We start from the raw sequence: 25,420 nt of genomic DNA, 5'->3' as shown, positions 1-25,420 counted from the left end.
CACCTAACAATGCATTTCTCAGACCATATCTGTATTAGTCCATTCTCACACTGCTATAAAGAACTACCTAAAACTGGGTAATTTATCAAGAAAAGCAGTTTGGCTGGGCGTGGTGGCTCACACCTGTAATCCCAGCACTTTGGGAGGCTGAGGTGGGTGGATCACAAGGTCAGGAATTTGAGACAAGCCTGACCAACATGGTGAAATCCTGTATCTACAAAAAATACAAAAATTAGCTGGACGTGGTGGCATGTGCCTGTAAACCCAGCTACTCAGGAGGCTGAGGCAGGAGAATTGCTTGAACCTGGGAGGCGGAGGTTGCAGTGAGCCGAGATTGGGCCACTGCACTCCAGCCTGGGCGACAGAGCAAGACTCCGCCTCAAAAAAAAAAAAAAAAGGTTTAATTGACTCACAGTTCTGCAGGCAATACAGGAGGCATGACTGGGAGGCCTCAGGAAACTTACAATCATGGCAGAAGGTGAAGGGGAAGCAAGCACCTCCTTCACGTGGTGGCAGGAGAGCGAGAGAGCAGAGCGGGAAGAGGAACACACTTTTAAACCATCAGATCTTGTGAGAACTCACTCACTGTTACAAGAACAGCAAGGGGGAAATCCACTCCCATGATTCAATCACCTCCCACCAGGCCCCTCCTCCAACACATGGGGATTACAATTCCACATGAGATTTGGGGAGGACACAGAGCCAAACTATATCAATATCCCTGTTGTTAAGTGATGCATGACTACAGTTATACTAAAAAATCGTTTACTGTTTATCTGAAATTCTAATTTAACTGGGTCTCCTATCCTTTATTTGGCAACCTTACTGTGGAAATAAATGAAGACCACCCAAATGAGAACAAACAGAGGCTATTTATTCAGAGGTTGCTACAGAAAGAAAGTCAGCCACCATCATTTGTGGTTGGCAGAGATTCAAAGGCAGGTAGGGGAGTGGAAAAGAGCTTCAGGTGTGCCCTGGTTGGAGGTTATTGGTGGGCTAACTAGGAGCTGGACATGTTATATGATTGGTCTGGGGAGTCCGATTTGGCTTTCTCCAGTCAGATGTAAGTTGGAAGCTGGGGCCAAAAAATAGGGCAGTTGTTGATGAAGATCTGACTGTTCTGGGCCAGCTGCTGCAGAGATTGTGGTCTGAATTTCCAAGATAGCTGTTGCAGAGGTGGTAGTTTAACCTGCTATAAAGGTTGCAGCACAGGTGATAGTTGGGCAAAGGACCTGAATAGACATTTCTCCAAAGAAGATATACAAATGGTCAGCAAGCACAGGAAAAGATGCTTGACATTGTTTGTTATTGGGTAAATGCAAATCAAAATCACAGTGTGATACTACTTCAAACCCACTAGGATGGCTATAATAAAAAAGATGGAAAATAACGAGTGTTGCTGAAGAGGAAGAGAAAGAAAACCTTCACACATTGCTTGTGGGAATGTAAAACGGGGAAGCTACTGTAGGAAATAGTTTGGCACTTTAAGTTAAACATAGAATTAGTCTATGATCCAGCAATTCCACTCCTAGCTGTATACCCAAGAGAAATGAAAACATATGTCTATAGAAAAACTTGCACACAAATATACACAGCAACATTATATACAGTGACCAAAAAAGTAGAAAGACCCTAAATGTCCATCAGCTGATGAATTGGTAAACAAAATGTGGTACATCAATATAATAGAATATTATTCAGCAATAATAAACAATGAAATACTAATACATGGTACAATGTGGTTGAACCTTGAAAACATTATACAAAGTGAAAGAAGCCAGACACAAAAGGCTACATATTGTATAATTCCATTTACGTGAAATGTCCAGAATAGGAAAATCCATAAAGACAGAAAATGGAGTTTCTTTTAAGGGTGATGAAACTGTTCTGGAATTAGTACTAATGGTTGCACAACTTTTGTGAATATACTAAAAATTACTGAATGGTATACTTTAAAAAAATACTGATTTTCCTTAGGGGTACATTTTCTAGTCACCACTCTTAATAAGTAAGGTATGTCTTCTAACTTTTGCAGCCCTCGTAAATGTACACTCCCAGGCAGCTGTACAAAATGGACCTGCTTTTGGTCTCTTGTTATGTCTTATGTTCTACAGACATAGCTTCAATGTCTTCTATCTCAGTCCGTTAGTTATGACTGGCAAATGCTGATAGAGACCCACATAGAGGACTTTAAAGGTTATCCAGGCCGCTTTATAAAATAGACTAGTTCAGGTGATATAGTAAGGACCTACAAAACACACTAAGGGTTTAGGAAGGTTTTTAAAATAGTTATAGTTTTTTCTCCCTTTCCTTCTGCATTTATTCTCTCTATAGACTTAGAAAAGATAATTGTCATGGCCTCTGATTAGTTTTAATCATCTGGGAAAACCTGAAAGGCCTTAAATTGCAGCTCTAATGTCCCTTTAGCTGTCTCTGCTTCAACATCTACAACTATTTTGCTTATATTTGATTTACCTCAAGCAGGTAAATCAGTCTTCCAAATGTGTCTGATCAACCCATCTCCAACAAGCTGGTTGACTTTAAGATGGTAAAAGCTGGCCGGGCGCGGTGGCTCAAGCCTGTAATCCCAGCACTTTGGGAGGCCGAGACAGGCGGATCGGAGGTCTTACTAATCTGGGAAAACCCTGAAAGGCCTTAAATTGCAGCTCTAATGTCCCTTTAGCTGTCTCTGCTTCAACATCTACAACTATTTTGCTTATATTTGATTTACCTCAAGCAGGTAAATCAGTCTTCCAAATGTGTCTGATCAACCCATCTCCAACAAGCTGGTTGACTTTAAGATGGTAAAAGCTGGCCGGGCGCGGTGGCTCAAGCCTGTAATCCCAGCACTTTGGGAGGCCGAGACAGGCGGATCACGAGGTCAGGAGATCGAGACCATCCTGGCTAACACAGTGAACCCCGTCTCTACTAAAAATACAAAAACTAGCCGGGCGAGGTGGCGGGCGCCTGTAGTCCCAGCTACTCGGGAGACTGAGGCAGGAGAATGGCGTAAACCCGGAGGCGGAGCTTGCAGTGAGCTGAGATCCGGCCACTGCACTCCAGTCCGGGCGACAGAGCGAGACTCTGCCTAAAAAAAAAAAAAAAAAAAGATGGTAAAAGCTTTATATCTTATCTTTCTCACTGCTCTGAACGCTTTGTCAAATGCCTATTGGTATTATATGTTCTAAACTAGCCATCCTCAACACCAGATACAAATTTAAATAACCTGAGAAATACTTTTTAAATGCTCATAAATAAATGACTAAGCCCCAGACCCAGCTTAATTGTCCTGGGGTGGAGCCTGATAATCGATATCTTTGTGTGTTTGTTTTGTTTTGTTTTGTTTTGTTTTGTTTTGTTTTTCTGGAGACAGAGTCTCACTCTGTCACCAAGGCTACAGTGCAATGGCACAATCTCGGCTCACTGCAACCTCTGCCTCCCAGGTTAAAGCAATTCTCCTGCCTCAGCCTCCTGAGTAGCTGGGACTACAGGCACTTGCCATGATGTCCAGCTAATTTTTATTTTTTTGTTTGCTTGTTTGTTTATTTTTGAGACGGAGTCTTGCTCTGTTGCCCAGGCTGGAGTGCACTGGCGCAATCTTGGCTCACTGGAAGCTCCGCCTCCTGTGTTCATACCATTCTCCTGCCTCATCCTCCCAAGTAGCTGGGACTACAGGTGCCCGCCATCATGTCTGGCCAATTTTTCATATTTTTAGTAGAGATGGGATTTCACCGTGTTAGCCAGGATTGTCTCGATCTCCTGACCTTGTGATCTGCCCACCGCGGCTTCCCAAAGTGCTGGGATTACAGGCATGAGCCACCGTGCCCGGCTTAATTTTTGACTTTTTGTAGAGATGGGGTTTCACCATGTTGGCCAGGCTGGCCTTGAACTCCTGACCTCAGGTGATCTGCCTGCCTTGGCCACCCAAAGTGCAGGGATAACAAGTGTGAGCCACTGTGCCCAGCCAAAAATCAGTATTTTTTTAATGTTCTACTAGGCAATTCCAATGGGCAGCTAGGGTTGATGAAAACTGCACCAAAAACACAGCTATTAGAATGATCAAAATTCAGATTACTGACAACAACAAATGCTGAGGAGGATGTGGCGCAACAGGAACTCTCATTCATTGCTGGTGGGAATGTAAAATGGTAAAGCCAATTTGAAAGGCAGTTTGGCAGTATTTCTTACAAAACTAAACAAACTCTTACTATTAAGTCCAGTAGTTGTACTTCTTGGTATTCACCCAAGGAGTTGAAAACTTGTGTCTGGACATAAATGTTTAAAGCTTTTTTAAAAGAGCATCTTTAAAGGCTTTCCCAGATAATCTTAACATCTCTGGTGTCAGTTGTTTGTCTTTCTTCATTTGAGATTCCATAACTTCCTTTTTTTTTTTTTTTTTTTTTTTTTGAGCTGGAGCCTCACTCTGTCGCCTAGGCTGGAGTGCAGGGGCTCGATCTTGGCTCACTGCAACCTCTGCCTCCCGGGTTCAAGCAATTCTATGCCTCAGCCTCCGGAGTAGCTGGGATTACAGGTGACCACCACTATACTCAGCTAATTTTTGTATTTTTAGTAGACACAGGATTTCACCATCTTGGCTAGGCTGGTCTTGAACTCCTGACCTCGTGATCTACCCACCTCAGCCTCCCAAAATGCTGGGATTACAGGTATGAGCCACTGCACCTGGCCGAGATGCCTAACTTTCATGGTTCTTCGTATTCTGAGTAATTTTGAATTACATGCTAGACATTTTGAATATCAGGTTTGAGACACTTGAACAATTTCTTTTTGCTTTGTTTTAGACACAGGGTCTCACTCTGTTGCCCAGGCTTGAGTGCAGTGTGTGATCATAGCTCACTGCAGCCTTGAACTCCTGGGCTCAAGGGATCCTCCTGCCTCAGCCTTCACAGTAGCTAGGACTACAGGCATGTGTCATCACGCTCAGCTATTTTTAATTTTTTTTTGTAGAAACAAGGTCTCACTATGTTGCCCAGGTTGGAAACTCCCAGCTTCAAGCCATCTATCTTCTTACTTCAGCACACAAAAGTGCAAATCGCGCCCAGCCCACGCATTTATAAAATAGCATCTTTAAAGGCTTTCCCACATAATCCCAACATCTCTTATCTTAGCAGTCGTGTCGGTTGATTGTCTTTCCCCATTTCAGTGGCCCTATTTTCCTGGTTCTTCATATTCTGAGTAATTTTGAATTATATGCTAGACATTTTTAATATCTGGTTATGAGACTCTTAGTCTTGTATAATGCTATTGGCCGGGCGCGGTGGCTCACGCCTGTAATCCCAGCACTTTGGGAGGCCGAGATGGGCGGATCACGAGGTCACAAGATCGAGACCATCCTGGCTAACACGGTGAAACCCCGTCTCTACTAAAAATACATTTAAAAAGAAATTAGCGGGGCGCGGTGGCGGGCGCCTGTGGTCCCAGCTACACTGGAGGCTGAGGCAGGAGGGTGGTGTGTGATTTGCTTTCTAGGAAACTGATTTGCTTTCTAGGAAACCGATTTGCTTTCTAGGCTCACCAGGGCGAGTATTAAAGGACCAGCGAGTAGGCAAGGCTAGGAGCAAAACTGCAAGTTTATTTTTTGGTCAGCCAGCTTTGTGGGGGAGGGGTGAGGTCCCTCGGCCTCCCCTGACGGGGGAGTCACCCAGTGGAGCTCTCAGGCGGAGTTCCTGCAGTCCGAACAGGAGTGGGGGGCTGAGGAAGTGCCTGTGGCTGGCCGGGAGCGGCTTTTATGTCCTGGGCCTGGGAGTGGGAGGGCAGTGGGCGGGACATAGGCGGGTGGGGGGGTAGGCGTGGCTAGGTGGGTTCCGGTTTTTTTCCATCGGAGGTCGGGTTGCGCCTGCCTAGTGGACCTGTGTCTTTCCTGGGCGCGGGAAAGCTGAAGGTGAAGAACCCGGAATTGCGCCATCTTGCCTCCGTTCCTCCAAACAGTGTGAACCCGGGAGGCGGAGCTTGCAGTGAGTGGAGATGGCACCACTGCACTCCAGCCTGGGCGACAGAGCGAGACTCCGTCTCAAAAAAAAAAAAAAAAAATGCTATGGGGTATGTTGCTATTTCTGTTTTAGCAGGTGGTCTACCTCGCTTCACAGGCAGCCACCATGGTCCTTGCTCCTATGGTGGGGCCAGAGCAAGAGAGGGCCCTGGACTGGAGGGTGGCTCAGTTGAAGGTGGAATGAGTTTTGAGGGGAGCACTATTTGAGGTATTTGAGTACGCGAGGCATATGAAACAGCCGAGGGAGGTCGGATTCCATTATCTTCACAGGAATGAAAATCGGGAGTGTGGGGCGTGGTGCTGGGAACTGAAGCCCCCCCTCTTCCCCCGCACCACGGTAGCTGCGCATGCTCCTTGGGTGCCGGCCTCAGTGCGCATGTTCACTGGGTGTCTTCCCGTCCGCCACTTCGCCCACGTGGAGAACGGCAGGGAGCTGTGACGGTGTGCAGTCACCTTTGTGCTATCCGGACACTTTTTCCTCTACTGAGACTCAGCTGGTAGATCCACAGGTCAGTCCTCCTGGGGGCTGAAGTGTGAGTGAGGGTGAGGAGGAGCCAGTGGGCTTAGGGCAGGTTCGGTGGGTCCTTGGTGTGGTGATCTGTGGCTTTTGAGGGAGAAGGGCCTCAGTGGCCTCCGAAAGAGAGGGGCCTCGAGCTCGTCCTCCTTCTCCTCACAGGCTGCAACACCACCATTGACTTTGTGGTCATGAAGGGGCCAGGACAGGAGGAAGGTGGGCCGTGAAGGGGAGGCGGTCAGGGGCTCAGGTGAAAATGGGGCGAGTGTTGTGGGTGCTGTTGGAGGGGTCAAAGTCCCGAGGTGATAGGAACCCGTGACACAGGGCACATTCCTGAATCCTGAATAGGGCCCTGGGGCGGGATGTGGGTGGTGAAGATGGCGGTAAAGAAGGGGCCTGGAACCTGGCAAGGCTGCGGGCTGGTGAGTGCCCCCCAGCGGTGTGGAGTGGGGAGTGCCTGAGTGAGAAGCACCCGAGTGAGAGGCGTGGCGAGGTCTCACCTCTGCCATGGAAGGTCCAGAAACAATGGGAAGGACTGGGAGAGGCTGTGCCGTCCAACCAAACTTGATTTGAGGCGAGTGATGGCTCTAGTAAGTGGGAGTGTGCCAAAAGCAGCAGTCACGGGAATTGTGATTCACTAGTGTTTTCATGTGGAGTCTGCTTGTGAAACTAAACCTCATCAGAAATGCCCTCTGTCAGGGGGGCGCAGTGGTGCGCGCCTGTAGTCCCAGCTACTCCAGATGAGGCAGGAGGATCGCTTGAGCGGGAGGTCGAGGCTGCAGTGAAGTGTGATCACGCCACTGCATTCCAGCGTGAGCAACAGAGCGAGATCCTGTGTCTAAAAGAAATTTTAAAATAATGTCCTCTGCCTTTTCCACACGCCTTAAGATGACTGCACTGCCAGCTTGGGGAGCATAAGTGGCTTTGCAAGCACTCAGAAAACGTACACACTTACACTTAACTCTGGGACTTATTTTGAGAGTATTTTCAAAATTAAAATGACAAGTTAATATTTAGCCATGGAAGTGATCGAATATAGCTGTCCTCTCAAGTGCATGTTCCCAGTCACGGTTTTCTCTTTTCAGTGTGAAATATGGGTTTTCGGAAAAGATTAATCTATCGGCGTAGACCAAGAATGTTTGTAGAATCTTCTGAGGTAATTGGGCATATGCTGTTGAGCGCTTTAACGTTAATTCGATGTTTTCTATTAGCATAAATTAATTTTTGTGATAGTATTGTTGCATTAGTATAGATACACTAATAAAGGTAGTTCATGCTGATAAAAAATGATTCTGGCATCTCGTGAAAGAAATATTGATTTAGGAGGATTTTTTTTCTCTTGTGTTCTCCAGCTTTTGGCCATGACTTCCTTCTCATGCTTTGCTTGTTAATGACACATAGATTATACACATCTACTCCAACATAGAGTATAATCGCTTCCAAAGTCCTTGTGGGTAACTTTTCTCGCAGTAACCTTTCTGTGGGTAGAGTAGCCTTATTAACCATATAAAATAAAGTTGGAGAAATGTCTTTAGGTTTAGTTATGATCAGAAACATCTATGCATTTTCTGTGTGTATATATGTACATATTTTTTGACATGTATTAATAAAACTTTTTGTATTTGCACACTCACACACGTATGCCCCACCACGAGCAGTCCAGTGATGAGCTACCTGAAGAAGTGGAATCACCAACTCAAAGTCAGGATTCTGCTGAAGAGGGAGAGGATGAGGAAGCATCTGGAGCTCAAGGTGAAGGGAAAGGGAAGAATGCCTGTTGGTGGGTGTGTGTGTGTTTGTGTGTGTGTATGTCTCATGCATTGTCACATACCAGGAACAGGAGGAATGAAAACGATGCAAGCGATGCCTAGAAATTGACTGGAAAAGTGAAGAGGGTATAGTTTGCAGCTTACCTTAGGGAAATAAATCCCTCACTATGATAAAATTTCTCCACTTTATGAATGAGAGAACAAGGCTCGGGGATTGTGTTTTGTCCAAGAACACTTGACTGGTGAATACAAAATTTGTGTTTTGTTCCAAAGTTTGTGTCTTCCTACCATCTATGTTGCTGTAACAATAGTAAATGATTTTGCTGAAAGTGCTTAAAACTCAAATGCTTTACTGTAAGGTAGCTTAATACTGGCCCAGGAATAGACCCAGTTCAGAGGAGCAGGAGCAACTCCAAAAACTGAGTTGCTCATTGCTGGCCACCATTTCCTTTGATATTTTTATGTGGTAAGTTTGATGAAAGCTGGAGAATTCAGGATACTGCCATACAGGTAGCTGGTGTAGTATGATTTTTTAAGTGGCTTTTAGAAAGTGATTAAATCCTTTTACGGTTAGAAAAACCAAAAAAAAAGGAATTATCCTGAGATTAACATGAGATGGAAATAACTTCTCCGAGATAAAATATTTTGAAGCAAAACAATTACAAAACTCAGGTCATGGATTATTCTAAGGATTCACTGTTAAAGGTTTCTAGAATAAGACTGACAGCAATGCCCATCAATTGCTCTCCACCCATTCCTTTATTCTCAGAGTGAGACAGTATATTTGCTGTAATTCACAAATAATGTTATTTTTGATGCTTTGTTCTACATGGGGTTCATTTACGGAATATTACATTTAGGACCTTTGAACCTAAATGTAACTTTACTTGAACAAAGTTCAGTTTCTATTTACCCCAGTAGATAATGGGTGTCATGACTGTAAGATTTCCCATAGTCCTCAAATCCATTCAGCTAATCAATCCTTCAGAAATTGACACTGTAATTGTAACTGAAATCCTATCCATGTTGTAGACTTCAGATTTCTTAGCTGATACACACTGCCCTTGGTATTCTGTGGCTGAATGTAAGCATTAAACATGTCCTGTGGTTTATCCTTAGATTGTCATTTAGTAGAAAGGTCTCAAACTGGGCTTAGTGCTGTGCAATCATAGTCTCAGCTACTTGGGAGGCTGAGGTGAGAGGATCGCTTGAGTCTAGGGTTCAAGACCAGCCTGGGAGACATAGTGAGACCTCATTGCAAATAAATAAATTAATTAATTAATTAATGTTTCGTTATATAGGAAAACAAACATGTAAAGTTTGTTCTTAGTTGCTGGTAATGTTGCAAGTTACCATGGTAAATTTTATGTTATGTGTATTTTTTACCACAATTTAAAAAAAAACTTCTGTCTTCCTAAAGTTCAATGTAGTTGTCATATATTCTTACAAGTTTTTACTTTATATATTTTCAAGACATAACATTTGTAGAAAATTTGCAAGAATAGTATAATTAACTCATATACTTTTCACCTAGATTCACCAGTTGTTAATAGCTTTTGCTCCATTGGTTTCATATCTCTTCCCTCCCTCTCTTACCCTGCTACCCACATACTCACATACACACTTATGGATATTGTGTTTACTCTTATTAATGCTCCATTGTTCAGATAAAGTTTCAGGTATTATGGCCCTTACCCTAAGTACTTGAGAGTGTTTATATATCCTCAGAACAAAGAAAAAGTCATTCCTTGGATAATCACTGCACAATGATCAAACTTAGGAAATTTAACAATAAGAACCTGCAGTCATTTAATATACAGAGTATATGCAGATTTTGCCAGTTATCCAGATAATTTTCTTTTTTCTTTCTTTTTTCAGACAGAGTCTCACTCTGTTGCCCAGGTTGGAGTGCAGTGGCAAGATCTAGGCTCTCTCTAACCTCTGCCTCCCAGGCTCAAGAGATCTCATGCCTCAGCCTCCTGAGTAGTTGGGACTATAGGCAAGGGCCACTGCGCCTGCCTAATTTTTTTTTTTTTTTTTTTTGTATTTTTTTGTATTTTTAGCAGAGCCTGGATTTCACCATGTTGGCCAGGCTGGTCTCGAACTCCTGACCTCAGGTGATCCACCCACCTCAGTCTCCCAAAGTGCTGGGATTACAGGTATAAGCCACCACGCCCGGCTGGCTGATACTGACATTTTTCAAGAGGATAGACCAGTTGGTTTGCAGAATGTTTAGCACTTTGGGCTTTTTCGTGTAGTTTCTAAAGACTGCTTTTTCACTCACCATTTATTGGTGGCTACTCATGCCATATAACTTGCTAGGTGCTAGGAGTCTAAATGCTAATGAGAGACAGGATGTCAGCCTTGAGTCATTTAATACGATAAGGACAATCAGAAATACAATAACAGAGAAGTGCAAAGGAGGCAACAAAGTTGTCTGAGGGCAGTCTTCGGAAAGGAAGAGGGTAATATTTGGAAAACCCTGTTTTCTTGTTTTCTGCCAACAGACTCCTGAAATAATGTTCTTGGATTTTTATCAACACGTTTATTACAGTAACTAAAGCTTTTATTTAGTAAGACAAGAGCATGAATATTATTTTCTTATTCATATTTCATGTGTTGCTGCTTAAAATGATAATTTTGTTTTATCTTCAAGGGCAGGAGCCTGAAGCTGATAGCCAGGAACCGGTGCAGCCGAAGACTGGCTATGAGCTTGGAGATGGTCCTGATGCCAAGAGGATGTGCCTGCAAAACCCAGAGCAGATGAAACTGCCTGCAGAAGGTAGGTAGTCCATTAAACATGCAAATTGTAGGGTGTCTGTTTCCACAGTATTATAATTTTCTTTTTTTTTCTGAGATGAAGTCTCACTCTGTCACCCAGGCTGGAGTACAGTGGCCCGATCTTGGCTCACTGCAACATCCATCTCCTGGGTTCAAGTGATTCTCCTGCCTCAGCCTCCTGAGCAGCTAGGATTACGGGCATGTGCTACCTCAGGCAGCTAATTTTTGTAATTTTAGTAGAGACGGGGTTTTGTCATGTTGCACAGGCTGATGTCGAACTCCTGACCTCAGGTGATCCACCCAGCTTAGCCTCCCAAAGTCCTGAGATTGCAGCCCTGCCACAGCACCTGACAATAAATGTTTCCTTTTTTGTGTATTTTTAGTAGAGACAGGGTTTGACCACATTGGCCAGGCTGGTCTTGAACTCCTGACTCAAGTGATCTGCCTGCCTTGGCATCCCAAAATGTTGGCATTAAAGGTGTGAGCCACCATGCCCGGCCCAGATAACTTCCTTTATAGAATTTCTTTTTCTGATCCAGAGTCCAGTTTAGGATCACGTCTTGCATGTGCTTGTCATGTGTTTTTAGTTTCCTTTAATCTGAAATGTTTCCTTAATTTTTCTTTGTCATTCAGGATACTGACATTTTGAAGAGGATAGACAAGTTGGTGTGCAGAATGTTCAGGATTTGGGGATTTTTCATGTATTCTTTAAAGACCTTTTTTCACTCAGTGTTTATTGGTGCTACTCATGCCATGTAGGAGTCTAAGTGCCAGGAGTGTAAGTGCTATGAGAAACAGGGTTTCAGCCTTGAGTCATTTAATATGATTAGGACAATCAGAAGTGGAATAACAGAGAAGTGCAAAGAGGGCAACAAAGTTGTCTGAGGGCAGTCTTAGGAAAGGAAGAGGGTAATATTTGGAAAACCCTGTTTTCCTCTTTTCTGCCAACAGACTCCTGAAATAATATTCTTGGGATTCTTATCAACACATTTATTAATACACTAGTGAAAGCTTTTATTTAATAAAACTGAGAGCATGAATATTATTTCCTTATTCATATTTCATGTTTTACTGCTTAAATTGATATACATATACATATACATATATACATAATATATGTTTTTTTTTTTTTTTAAGGGCCAGAGCCTGAAGCAGATAGCCAGGAACAGGTTGACCCGAAGACTGGGTGTGAGCGTGGAGATGGTCCTGATGTCCAGGAGTTGGGCCTGCCAAACCCAGAGGAGGTGAAAACACCTGAAGAAGGTAATCAATCCATTAGGCATGCAAATTGTAGGGTGTCTGTCTCCACAGTATCATATTATAATTATATTATTTTTTTGAGACAGTCTTGCTCTGTCAACCAGGCTGGAGTGTAGTGGTGCCATCTTGGCTCACTGGAACTTCTGCCTCCTAGGTTCAAGTAATTCTCCTCCCTCAGCCTCCCAAGTAGCTGGGATTACAGGCGTGCTCCACCGCATCCAGCTAATTTTTGTATTTTTAGTAGAGACGAGGTTTTGCCATTTTGCATAAGCTGATCTCAAACTCCTGATCTCAGGTATTCCACCTGCCTCAGCCTTCTGAAGTGCCAGGATTACAGGCATGAGCCACTGCGCCTGGCCCAGTATTATGTTTTTAATAACACAGAGGTGACAATACTGCCTCTTTAATAATAGAGCTCTTATATAAAGGTTATTTGAAACGTAGTTCAGGTTCCAGCACCCAACTTATAGACTGTCAGATACAGAAACAAACTGAGTGAAAGCCATATTGAATTACAACTTTTGAGTATAAATCCTTAAACCAATAGCTCATGATATTCAGATGCTTTTGTAAAGATCTACTTTTAACAAATACATAACACATTGTAACACCCATCACTTGGTGTGAAATATGCTGAAGCACTGATGCAGATTCTAATACCAGCTCTTACATCATTGGTGAGATTCTGAGCAAATCCCTTACCTTCTAAACCTATCTCTACTAAAAATACAAAAACTAGCCGGGCGAGGTGGCGGGCGCCTGTAGTCCCAGCTACTCGGGAGGCTGAGGCAGGAGAATGGCGTAAACCGGGAGGCGGAGCTTGCAGTGAGCTGAGATCTGGCCACTGCACTCCAGTCCGGGCGACAGAGCGAGACTCCGCCCCCTCAAAAAAAAAAAAAAAAAAAAAAAAAACTATCTTTGGTTTTATGAAAATAGTGAGTTTAAATCAGCTATTTTGAAATCCTTTTCCATTCTGGTTCTTCACACTCTGATCCTGTTGCATAGAATGCATGGGATACAGAGATCATCTATTTTGCATGATTTGTTCATCATAAATCATCAAACCTGGCCTGAATCATCTGAAAACCTCTGAATTGAGATTTCATTGCTACTAAGAAAGTGAGGGGCACTCTGCTTCATGTTAGTTTCTGTGTGGAGACTGAATGCCTGTTCTTAAGTTCTGTCAATTTTTGAATTCTCTGGCTTTTTTTTTTTTTTTTTTTTTTGTATGTGTGTGACAAATTCACTCTGTCACCCAGACTGGAGTGCTGTGATGTGATTCAGCTCACTGCAACCTCGGCCTCCCAGGCTCAAGCGATCTTCCCAACTCAGCCCCCTGAGCAGCTGGAGCTACAGGCACAAGCTGCTATGCCTGATTGAGCTGTTTTTTTTAAAAAAAATTTTGGTACAGACGAGTCTCACTATGTGCCCAAGCTGGGATTCTCTGGCCCTTAATGAATAATTGCTTTTTAAATCTTTCTCCGAGGGAAACCTTGAGTGAGTGAATAATCAAATGGTGAGAGACCATTTAGTTTCTATTTTCTGTGGGATGTAGGTCAGTGATGCTCAGCATGGGTGTGAGTAAGATGCCTGTGCTATTCACGTTCCCTGCCCTCCTGTCAGTCTTCATGAGCCACTATTGCTAATAAGACTGTAGACACATATGTGATCTCTAACCATATCAAATGTTGCATGTAAGTTTCAGCTTTTGAGGCATCAGTTGGTAAGATTTGAAGTTCAAAGACCATGACTCCAGTACTTTCTGAGTAATCCACTGAAGTATGTTTTACACATGTGTTTTCCAAATTTCTGACTGTTAATTACAAGTGCTTCTGGATTTAAAGGAAGCACTTTATGTTTACGGAATTAATTACCTTTAAATTCTACATGTCTACCGTCAAAGTTTATAGGAGGTTACTTGGCTATAAGATACAGGATCGCCCTTAGGGTTCTATTGTAGTCCATTTTACAAAACCCAAATGTAGTGTCCTTTGTGTGCCTTTAGGGTCATCTAAATAATCGCTCTAAGTCATGTTCCTAACTGTTATGTTTCTGTTACAGATGAAGGGCAATCACAACGTTAAAAGAAGACACGCTGAAATGATGCAGGATGCTCCTGTGTTGGCAATTTGACCATTAAAATTCTCCCAATAAAGCTTTACATCCTTCTGCAAGAAGTCTTGTGCATCTTTTGTTAATTTTATTTCCAGTATTCGATGCTCTGAAAGTTGTATCATTCTTTGACATTTTATATGCTAGCTGTTTGAGCTGGTATGTAGAGGCATAATCCTACATCCCGAGTTCTATCCAGCAACCTTGTTAAATATGCTTAGTAATTCTAAAAGTTTACTTATAGATCCTTTTCAGTTTTCAACATACAGATTCATATCATCTTTGAATAAGAACAATTTTGTTTCTGCCACTTTTTTTTCTGTTTTCTTTTGTATTTTTTGTAAACACGTGATTTTGCCATGATGCCCAGTTTGTTCTTGAACTCCTGAGCTCAAGTGATCCACCCACCTCGGCCTCCCAAAGTGCTGGGATTGCAGGCATGAGCCACTGCGCCCGGCCTGTTGCTGCCATTTTAAACACTTTTATTTCTTTTCTGATTTTAGGGGCATTGGGCAGACCCACCTGGTATAATGGTGGTAGTGGACATCCCTGTGTTATCCCTGATCAGAAGTGGAAAATTTTCAACATTTCAACATATTTGCTGTACTTTTTTTGTAGATTGACTTCAACAGTCAGTCATTCCATTCTGTTCTAGTTTGCTGAGAGTATTCATTTTGAATATATGTTGAGTTTCATCAAACACTGCATCTATTGTGATTATCACAGCATTTTTTTTGTTAATCTGTTAAAGTAGTGAATTAGATTGATAAATTTGTACTTTTTTGTTTTATATTTTTAAAAATTGAGACAAGGTGTCACTCTGTCACCTAGGCTGGAGTGCTGTGGTGTTATCACAGCTCACTTCATCCTCACCTCCTGGGCACAAGGGATCCTCCCACCTCAGCCTCCTGAATAGGCCTATAGGCACATGCCACCATGTCTGGCTAGTTTTTCTATTGTTTTGTAGAGATGACATTTTGTCATGTTGCCCAGGCTGCTCTCAAACGTCTGAGCTCAGGTGATCTGCCCACCTCAGCCTCCTAAAGCGCTAGGATTACAGGTGTGAGCCTTGGCCTGGCCATGTTTTTCTTATATGAGGGGGATGGCCTGCCCCTCCACACCTGTGGGCATTTCTCGTCAGGGGGAACGAGAGACTTGAGAAAAGAAAGAGGCACAAAGTAAGAGAAAGAAAAGTGGACCTAGGGGACCAGCGCTTAGCATACAGAGCACTGGTTCCTTCAGTATTTATCGATCATTATCTTTACCATCTCGGAGAGGGGGATGTGGCAGGACAGTAGGGTAATAGTGGGGAGAGGGTCAGCAGGAAAACGTGAACAAAGATCTCTGAGTCATAGATTTAAGGAAAGGTGCTGAGCCTTGATGTGCATGTATGCAAACATCTTCACAAACACTTCTGTGCATTAAAGAGCAGCACTGCCGCTAGCACATCTCACCTCCAGCCCTAAGGCGGTTTTCTCCTATCTCAGTAAACAGAACATACAATCGGGTTTTACACTGAGACATTCCATTGCCCAGGGATGAGCAGGAGACAGATGCCTTCCTCTATCTCAACTGCAAAGAGGCCTTCCTCTTTACTAATCCTCCTCAGCACAGACCCTTTATGGTGTCGGGCTGGGGGACGGTCAGGTCTTTCCCTTCCCACGAGGCCATATTTCAGTTTATCACATGGGGAGAAACCTTGGACAATATCTGGCTTTCCTAGGCTAGGCAGAGGTCCCTGTGGCCTTCCGCAGTGTTTGTGTCCCTGGGTACTTGAGATTAGAGAACGGTGATGACTTTTAACAAGCATACTGCCTTTAAGCACTTGTTTAACAAAGCACATCCTGCATAGCCCTAAATCCACTGAACCCTGAGTAAACACAGCACAAGTCTCTGCAAGCACAGGGTTGCGGGGTAGGGTTACAGATTAACAGCATCTCAAGGCAGAAGAATTTTTCTTAGTACAGAACAAAATGGAGTCTTATGTCTACTTCTTTCTACGTAGACACAGTAACAGTCTGATCTCTTTTTCTTTTCCTCACACTTACATAGGGGTCTTGTCTATGTAAAGACTCAACTTGCCCATACCTTTGTGTGAGTGGAATAACAGCATGATGAAATTTATCGTTCTATTGATTTAAAGAAAACTATCCTTGACTTTCTAGTATGTAAGTCCATCAAAGCATAACTATAATTATTTTGAAAGCATATATTGTTATGGGTATTGGGACCCCTGCACTTTCCGCTGCTGTGGGAGTATGTCCTTCTAGGTATCTTTAGTCTGTTTTCTCAACTGCAAACATCTTAGGACCATGGGTTGTGACTGGCAAGGAATGTGTCTTGCTAATTTCAAGATGGAGTTGATTTTCAAGTGGTGTCACTCTGGCTGTCCTAGGCTCCCGTTTCCCTAACATTTTCACTTCTTCTGTGATTCTGATGCTACAAATGATAGATATTTTAGTATTTTCTTACAGGTCCACGAGGTTGTATTCCTTTTTCTTTCCGTTTCTTTCTGACTTGTTCATATTGAACAATTTCTTTTTGTTTTGTTTTAGACACAGGGTCTCACTCTGTTGCCCAGGCTGGAGAGCAGTGGTGAGATCATAGCTCACTGCAGCCTTGAACTCCTGGGCTCAAGGGATCCTCCTCCCTCAGCCTTCACGGTAGCTGACTTCAGGCACGTGTCATCACACTCAGCTATTTTTATTTGTTTTTTGTAAAGATGAGGTCTCACTATGTTGCCCAGGCTGGTCTCAAACTGCTAGCCTCCAGCCATCTGTCGTCTTACTTCAGCCTGCAAAAGTGCTAGGATTACTGGTGTAAGTCACTGCTCTTGACCAGATAGAACAATTTATTTTTTTATCTCTTTGTGTTCACTAACTCTTTGCTTGTCTCCATTCTGCTATTGAACCCATTCAGTGGGAATTTTTCTTGGTTATCATATCTTCCATTTCTAAACGTTCCATTGTTTCTTCTTTAAATGTTCTTTTTTTTTGTGGCGGGACTTTCTGTTTTTTTCTGTTGCAAAAGTGTGCATGATTGCTTGTTTAAGCACCTTTATTCATAATTGCCAAAACTTGGCAGCAAACAAAGTGTCCTTCAGTAGGTGAATGGATTAATAAACTGTCTACAGATAGTCAGTGGAATATTATTCTGCCATAAAGTGAAATGGACTATCAAGCCATGAAAAGACATGGAAGAAACTTTATTTCTATTACTAAGTGAAGGTAGTCAGTCTAAAAAGGCTACATACTGTATGATTCCAGCTATATGATATTATGGGTAGGGCAAAACTATGGAGACAATAAAAAGATCAGTGGTTGCCAGGGGTTATAGAGCAGGAAGGGATGAATAGGTGGAACATGGAGGATTTTTAGAGCAGTGAAACTACTCTGTATGATACTATAATGGTGGGTACATGTCATTATACCTTTGTCCAAACTTATTAAATGTACAACACCAAGAGTGAATCCTAATGTAAACTATGGACTGTGGGTGATAATTATATGTCATTGCAGGTTGAATTGTAACAAATGTACCACTCCTTTGGGGGATGCTGATAATGGGGAGAATTGCGCATGTGTTGGGCCCAGGAGTATATGGGATATCTCTATACCTTCCTCTCAATTTTGATGTGGTCCTAAAACTTCTCTTAGAAAAAGAGTCTGTTAATTTTTTAAAAAATTAATAAGTACTGAAAAAATTTAAATATTCATTCCTGGGCCAATTAAAAGATAGAGATTAACAGAGTGGATAAAAAATAATCAAACCATATGCCATGTACAAGAAACTCATTTCACATATGACCACATATGTAGATAGAAACTAAAAGAATGGAAAAACATATGCAATGCAAACATTAATCTTTTAAAAATTGAGAGTGGGCCAGGTGTGGTGGCTCACGCCTGTAATCCCAGCACTTTTTTAGGCCGAAGTGGGTGGATCATGAGGTCAGGAGTTTGAGACGAGCCTGGCCAATATGGTGAAACCCTGTCTCTACTAAAAATACAAAAATTAGCCAGGCATGGTGGCACGCGCCTGTACTCCCAGCTACTCGGGAGGCTGAGGCAGAAGAATTGCTTGAACCTGGGAGGCAGAGGTTGCAGTGAGCCAAGATCGTGCCACTGCACTCCAGCCTGAGTGACAGAGTGAGACTCCATCTCAAAAAAAAAAAAAAAACTGGGAGTGACTGCATTAATATTCAGTAAAGTAGACTTCAGAGCAAAGTGAATTACTAGAAATGAAGAGGGACATTACATAATAAAAAGATCAATCCACCAAGAAGACATAATGATATCAATTGAGGCAGTAAACAAAAAAAAACACTTAGCAAACCATGAATACAGTGGAATTTCTTCAATTTGATACAGTTCATCTACAAAAAAACTAAAAATCATACTTAATTGTGAAAGACTGAATGTGTTCCCCCAAGGCCAGGAAAAACCCAAGGATGTATGTATCTCACCACTGTTATTCAACATACTACTGGAAGTTCTAGCGGTGGAATAAGACAAAAAAAGAAAGAAAGAAAGAAGGAAAGAAAAGAAAGAAGAAAGAAAGAGAGAGAGAGAGAGAAAGAAAGAAAGAAAGAAAGAAAGAAAGAAAGAAAGAAAGAAAGAAAGAAAGAAGGAAAGAAAGAAAATAAGAAATACAGATGGAAATGGAAGAAATTAAACTATCCCTGTTTGCAGATGGCTATATAGAAAATCTCAAAGAATATACCAAAAAAATCCCCTCTATAACTAACATGTGAGTTCAGCAAGGATGCAGAATACAAGATGATAAATACACAAAAATCAATTGCACTTCTATGTATTAACAACAACTTGTGGAAACTGGAAATTAAAAACATAATACCATTTACAATTGCGTTAAAGAAAACGAAATACTTCGGTATAAATCTAAAAGCATGTGCAAGATGTGTATGCTGAAATTTGCAAGAGACTGATAAATCAAAGACCTAAGTAAATGGAGTGACATACTGTGTCTGTGGATTGGAAGACTCAAAATAGTGGAGATGTCAAATCTCCCCAAATAGATCTTTAATTTTAATGCAATTCCTATCAAGTTTTTTGTAGACATAGACAAGCTTATTCTAAAATTCATATGGAAAGGCACAAGCCCTAGAATAGCTAAAACAATTTTGAAAAGAATATATTGGGAGGAATTGCTCTAACTGATGACTTGCCATCTAGCTATAGTAACCAAAGAAATTATTACATTGTCCAAGAGATAGATATACATCAATGGAACAGAATTGAAAACCCATAAATAGACCCACACAACTGATTCTATTTTTTGGTGGGTGGGGTCTTGCTATGTTGCCCACACTGGACTTGAACTCCTTGGCTCAAGTGATCCACCTTAGCTTTCCATGTAACTAGGATTACAGGCACGCACCATCACACCGAGCTTTCCAACTGATTATTGACAAAGATGCAAAAGCAATCCAATTAAAAAAGGAGAGCCTTTTCAACAAATTGTGCTGGAACAATTGGACATCCACAAGCAAAAAAATTTAAACCTTGACCTAAACCTCACACCTTATACAAAAATTAGTGCAAAATGAATCATGGACTTAAAGCAAAATGTAAAACTCTAAGACCTTTAGAAACAAATCATAAGAGAAAAATCTTTGGGTCCTAGGACTAGGTGAAGAGTTCTTAGATTTGACACCAAAAGCCCAATCCTTAAAAGGAAAAATTGACGAATTGGACTTTATCAAAATCAAAGACATTTGTTCTGTGAAAGACCCCTGTTAAGGAGATGAAAAGGCAAGTCGTATCACAGACTGGGATAAAATAATTGCCAACCACATATCTGACAAGGGCCCTATAGCTAGACTATATAAAGAACTCTCAGAACTCAACAATAAAGAAGCAAACAATCCAACTAGAAACTGGGCAAAAGACATGAACATATTTCACCAAAGAGAAGATGTGAATGGCAAATGAGCACATGAAAGGATGTTCAACATCAGTAGCCATTAGAGAAATGTAAAATAAGAGCACGAGGAGCTATCATTATGCACCTATTAGAACAGTTAAAAAGTGATAATACCAAATGTTGGTGAGGATGCACAGAAGGATGTGTTGCCGATAGGAATGAAAAATTGTGTGGCGACTCTAGAAAAGAGTTGGGGAATGAATAAAAAGAGATAACATGAAGGGATTCTTGTGTGGTGATGAGCCAGTTCTATATCTTGATTGTGATAGTGGCACAGAACTACACACACACACACACACACACACACACACTAATGCAGTTTTCTTAAAATGGTAGAAATAGAACAGAATAGAGAACCCAGAAATAAATCCACACATCTTCAGTGAACTAATTTTCAACAAAGGTACCAAGAACATACATTGGGGAAAAGACAGTCCCTTCAATAAACGGTTCTGGGAAAACTGGATATCCATATGCAAAGAATGAAACTAGGCCCCTATCTCTTGCCATTATAAAAATCAACTCAAGATGGATTAAAGACTTAAATCTAAGACCTCAAACTATGAAACTACTACTAGAAAACATTGGGAAAACTCTCCAGAGCATTGGTGTGGACAAAGATTGCTTCAGTAATACTTCAAATGCACAACCATCCCAATCAAAAAATGGATAATGGGATCAAAACAAGTTCAAAAGCTTCTGCACAGCAAAGGAAACAATCAACAAAGTGAAGAAACAACCCACAGAATGGGAGAAAACATTTGCAAACTACCCATCTGACAAGTTGTCAATAACCAGAATATATAAGTAGCTCAAACAACTCAACAGGAAAAAAATCTAATAATCTGACCTTAAAATGGGCAAAAGATCTCAATAGACATTTCTGAAAAGAAGACCTACGAATGACAAACAGGTATATGAAAAGGTACTCAACATCATTGATCATCAGAGAAATGCAAATCAAAACTAAAATGAGATATCATCTCTCCTCAGTTAAAATGGCTTTTATCCAAAAGACAGGCAATAATGAATGCTGGCTGGGATGTACAGAAAAGGCAACCCTCGTACACTGTTGGTGGCAATATGAATTAGTAAAATCACTATGGAGAAAGGTTTGGGAGTTCCTCAGAAATTAACAGAGAGCAACCATATGATCCAGTAATACCACTGCTAGATATATTCCCAAAAGAAAGGAAATCAGTATATCAAAGAGATAGCTGCATTCTCATGTTTATTGCAGCACTATTCACAATAGCCAGGATTTGAAACCAACCTAAGTGTCCATCAACAGATGAAGGGATAAAGAAAATGTGGTAAATACACATAATGGAATATTATTCAACCATAAAAAAGAATGAAATCTTGTCATTTGCAATAACATGGATAGAACTGGAGGCCATTATGTTAAGCACCATAAGCCAGGCACTGAAAGACAAATGCCACATGTTCTCACTCATACATGGGAGCTAAAAGCTAAAACAATTGAACTCAAGGAGATAGTAGAATGATTGTTGCTGGAGGCGGGGAAGGGTAGCAGGGATAGGGGAGAAAGTGGGCGGGGGGGGATAATGTGGGGATGAGGGTATAAGAGTATAGTTACAATGAAAAAGATCTAGCATTTAATAGCACAACAGGGTGACTATAGTCAACAATAATTTCTTTTATATTTTAAAATAGCTAAAAGAGTTGGATTAGAATGTTCCTAACACAAAGATATGATAAATGCTTGAAGTGATGGATACCCCAATTACCTTGATGTGATTATTATACATAGTATGCCTTCATCAAAACATCACATGTACCCCATAAGTATATACACCTATTATGTGTGCATAAAAATGAAAAATTAGAAAAAAAGAATGTTTTAAAGACTCATGAGTGTCCCTGCCCCATTCTTTCCTGTACTCAAGGAGCATATGCTAATGAAGCTTTCTGTACATGCCTGAATGGTGGCAGTGTGAATCTCCCCACTCTGGGTCTCAGGCATGTGACTGATGAAAGCAGATAGTGTTGACCCAGGCCCACTACCCTCTGACTTTTCAGAACTGCCTTATGTAAGCGGAATCTGATGTCAAAGTACAGAGACTCAGGTATCTCGGCTGCTGCAAAGAGGCAAATCATGGTGGGACTCACTAGATTTTGCGCCCTGCTTATGAGGTAGCCAACCAGCAGGACTTGTTTTCTGGTCAAAACCCTGCTGACCAAAACAGGATCTGGTCCAGATGGGATAAAGTGAAGAAACGAGCAGGAACCAGCAGAAGGCAAAAGTGATCTTTAGTTGCTGTCATTGCTCAGTGGCATAAGACACTCCCACTAGCACCATGACAGTTTACAAATGCCACGGCAGTGACCCAGAAGTCACGTCACCACCTCTTTCCATAACAATGGCTTGGAAGTTACCACCCTTTTCTTAGAAAGGTCTAAATAACCTGCCCCTCATTTGCATTGACTGACCTCTTAATTTGCATGTGATTGAAAGTGGATTTACATGAGTATTAATGCAGTTGCCAAGAGCCCCTTAGTTGCTGACTCTGGACCACACTGCCTGTGAGTTAGCCCTGCTAGGCAAGGAGCAATAACACTCAATAGAAGATTGCCATCCAACACCACCACTTGGCCCTTGAATTCCTTCCTGGGCAAAGCCAAGAGCCCTCAGGGGCTAAGCCCCAATTTTGGCAGGGAGCTTCCCTGTCCTGCAACACTTAATACAGGCACAAGGATGAAAAGAAAAATCATCGCTATTAAATGAAATAAAGTCTGTGTCTATAACCCTTAAGAGCATCTAGCTCCTTAGAAGAAAATAGCCTCACATTTGAGGCTATATTTTACTTAGATTATTTTTGCTATTAGAGATGGATAACATAGTAAAATAACCATTAGAGGATGCCAAGCTTATGGGGCAAGAAGGATCAGACCATAAGAAAAAGGAAGCTTATGATGTTGAAATGTGGTATTGGCTTGATTAATGTGGGAAATCCACCAACACGTTGCCTCCTTCCTCTATACCATACTGGCCTCTCTCCCTTCCAAAAAAAAACCAACCAAACCCAAACAGTCAAAGCATCAGACTCAAATAGATAAAGTTCTGGCATCAGATAAACCAACCAGATAGCTAACCCAACATTATTTTCTCCTACATCCACTCAAGGCTCTTGGTAATCACATGCTCTTTCTCTGTATAATCAGCACGAAATTTGTACAGCTCTGAGATATGGTTTCTGTGATGTTCCAGCTTGTGTTCAAGATTTGCACAGCTTTCAGAAGCACATAATGGAGATGTATGGGTTTAACTTTTTCCTGTCCTTGATAAATGACAATATATAGTGCAGCCTTTAAAACTGTGTTTTTATCCAATTTTGTAATGAGAGATAAATACAAAACACCAAAGCAACAGAAATTAACTTCTCTCCCTCCCATGTAACAAAACTGAATAATCTCTCCTTAGCTTTACTGTTGCTTGGGCTTCTTTTAAAACAACAATAACAAACCTATAGTCAATATTTATAAAGTTGAGTTCAACTATTTTTCAGTTAGCATTACAGAAGTGCTCGAAAAATGTCATTTGTTTCAACATTATTTTATTATTACCTTGATCAGGGAAAAAAATCAATTCCCAGCAGGTCTATTGTCTCTGTGGAGTTTGCAGATTTACCCATGTCTGTATGGGTTTTCTCCAGTTACTCCAGTTTTCTCCCATATCCCAAAGCTGTGCACATTAGGTGAATGGGTGTGTCTACATGGTACCGGTCTAAGTGAGTGTGAGTGTCTGTACAAGTGCGCCCTACAATGGAATGGCATCCTGGCCAGGATGGGTTCCTACCTTGCCCCTTGAGCTGCCAGGATAGGCTCTGGCCACCTACCACCCTGAACTGGAATAAGCAGGTTGGAAAGCAAATGAATACAAATTATTGTAAAATAAAAATGTTTTAAGTAGACTATAAGCCTACAGATGCATGACAATAAATGATGTAGTGCAAAAGCATTCAGTGAACCCACATAAAAATGACACATTCTGACACACTTGGTTTTCATAGCGTAAAAAGCATAGCATTAAAAAGTATCCAAATTGCAAGCTTGGATGATTGGAGCAGTTTGGGATTTCTGAGAGATTTAGGGACTGAGATTTTGACAGAAAAGCAACTGAACTGGAGATGCATGTCTCTAAATTCTTCAGCACTCAACAGGCTCCTTCTGCCAGTCTGGACTTTTGCTCCAAAGACACAAAGCTTTGGGAGTCACCGAGAAACAGGGCCTGTGCCAAACAGACAGAAGCACACAACAAACATCACCCCATTTTTCTTTGGGGTACATCTGAAATGCCCAACATCAAGGCAGGAGAAATCCCATTTGGAGACAGAGATTACTGTTACAACTGAATGCCAGGGGTCAGGGATGGCAGTCTAATTGCTGACACACACAGTTACCTCATCTACTGGGGTCAAACACCAAGCCACACAGAATTTGGGGAGGGGACAAGAGTTTGTCTATGAAGATCAACAATGAGGGGCTGATGAAAGGGAAACAGGAGCATCATCATGAGTAGGAAAGATGTTCTGGTGAGCAACGTTTCTTACACTCAAGTTGCTCTTGAGTTTTATAGAACCTGGTCATGAGGAGATCCTATGCAGGAAACAAGAAAAGAGTGCTTGTGAAATAAAGCAAAAAGCTCTGAAACAAAAGCTATTAACAGTAGCCTGGATGGACATACTTGCTTACAAGTGGATGGATGCTTAGGAGTGCTGGCCCCTTCCTTCAACACTAATAGCAAAGTCGTTGGTCTTAAGAAAAAGACCCAAGAGAGGTAATTATGGCAAACATAATTTTCAAGGAGTAGAAAGGATACCATCAGTGTAAAACCCTGAAGTAATCATAGCCATAGTTCAGTGGAGCTAAGGACGTGCTGGCTCTTAGAAACTAGTGGTGATGAGGCTGCTGGTGGGAAAAGAAGAGAGCATTCAGTTTCTGTTTATGCAAGACTTATCTCTCAGAAACAGCTCAAATTTCCTACCATGATTGAATTTAAGCCACAAT

General features: G+C 41.7%; 1 protein-coding gene across 2 annotated transcripts; it reads left to right on the top strand.

Annotated features, from left to right (window-relative positions):
• Positions 1–6,414: 6,414 nt before the first annotated feature.
• Positions 6,415–14,505, top strand: PAGE1 (PAGE family member 1). Of its 2 annotated transcripts, none has more exons than XM_033201168.1 (6): positions 6,415–6,540; positions 7,607–7,677; positions 8,180–8,273; positions 10,947–11,072; positions 12,209–12,334; positions 14,393–14,505. In XM_033201168.1, the coding sequence occupies exons 2-6, from the start codon at positions 7,615–7,617 to the stop codon at positions 14,413–14,415; spliced, it is 432 nt and encodes a 143-aa protein (XP_033057059.1). In that variant the 5' UTR covers positions 6,415–6,540; positions 7,607–7,614; the 3' UTR covers positions 14,416–14,505. The 2 variants fall into 2 exon arrangements, with proteins under 2 accessions (XP_033057059.1, XP_033057060.1); XM_033201169.1 differs by having other exon boundaries at positions 6,415–6,550.
• The last annotated feature ends 10,915 nt before the right edge of the window (positions 14,506–25,420 follow it).

Source organism: Trachypithecus francoisi, unplaced genomic scaffold (assembly GCF_009764315.1).
Source record: "Trachypithecus francoisi isolate TF-2019V2 unplaced genomic scaffold, Tfra_2.0 Lachesis_group6, whole genome shotgun sequence".
NCBI lineage: Eukaryota > Metazoa > Chordata > Mammalia > Primates > Cercopithecidae > Trachypithecus > Trachypithecus francoisi.
The sequence above is the reverse complement of the archived record's forward strand: the minus strand, read 5'-3'. Positions and strand labels throughout refer to the sequence as shown.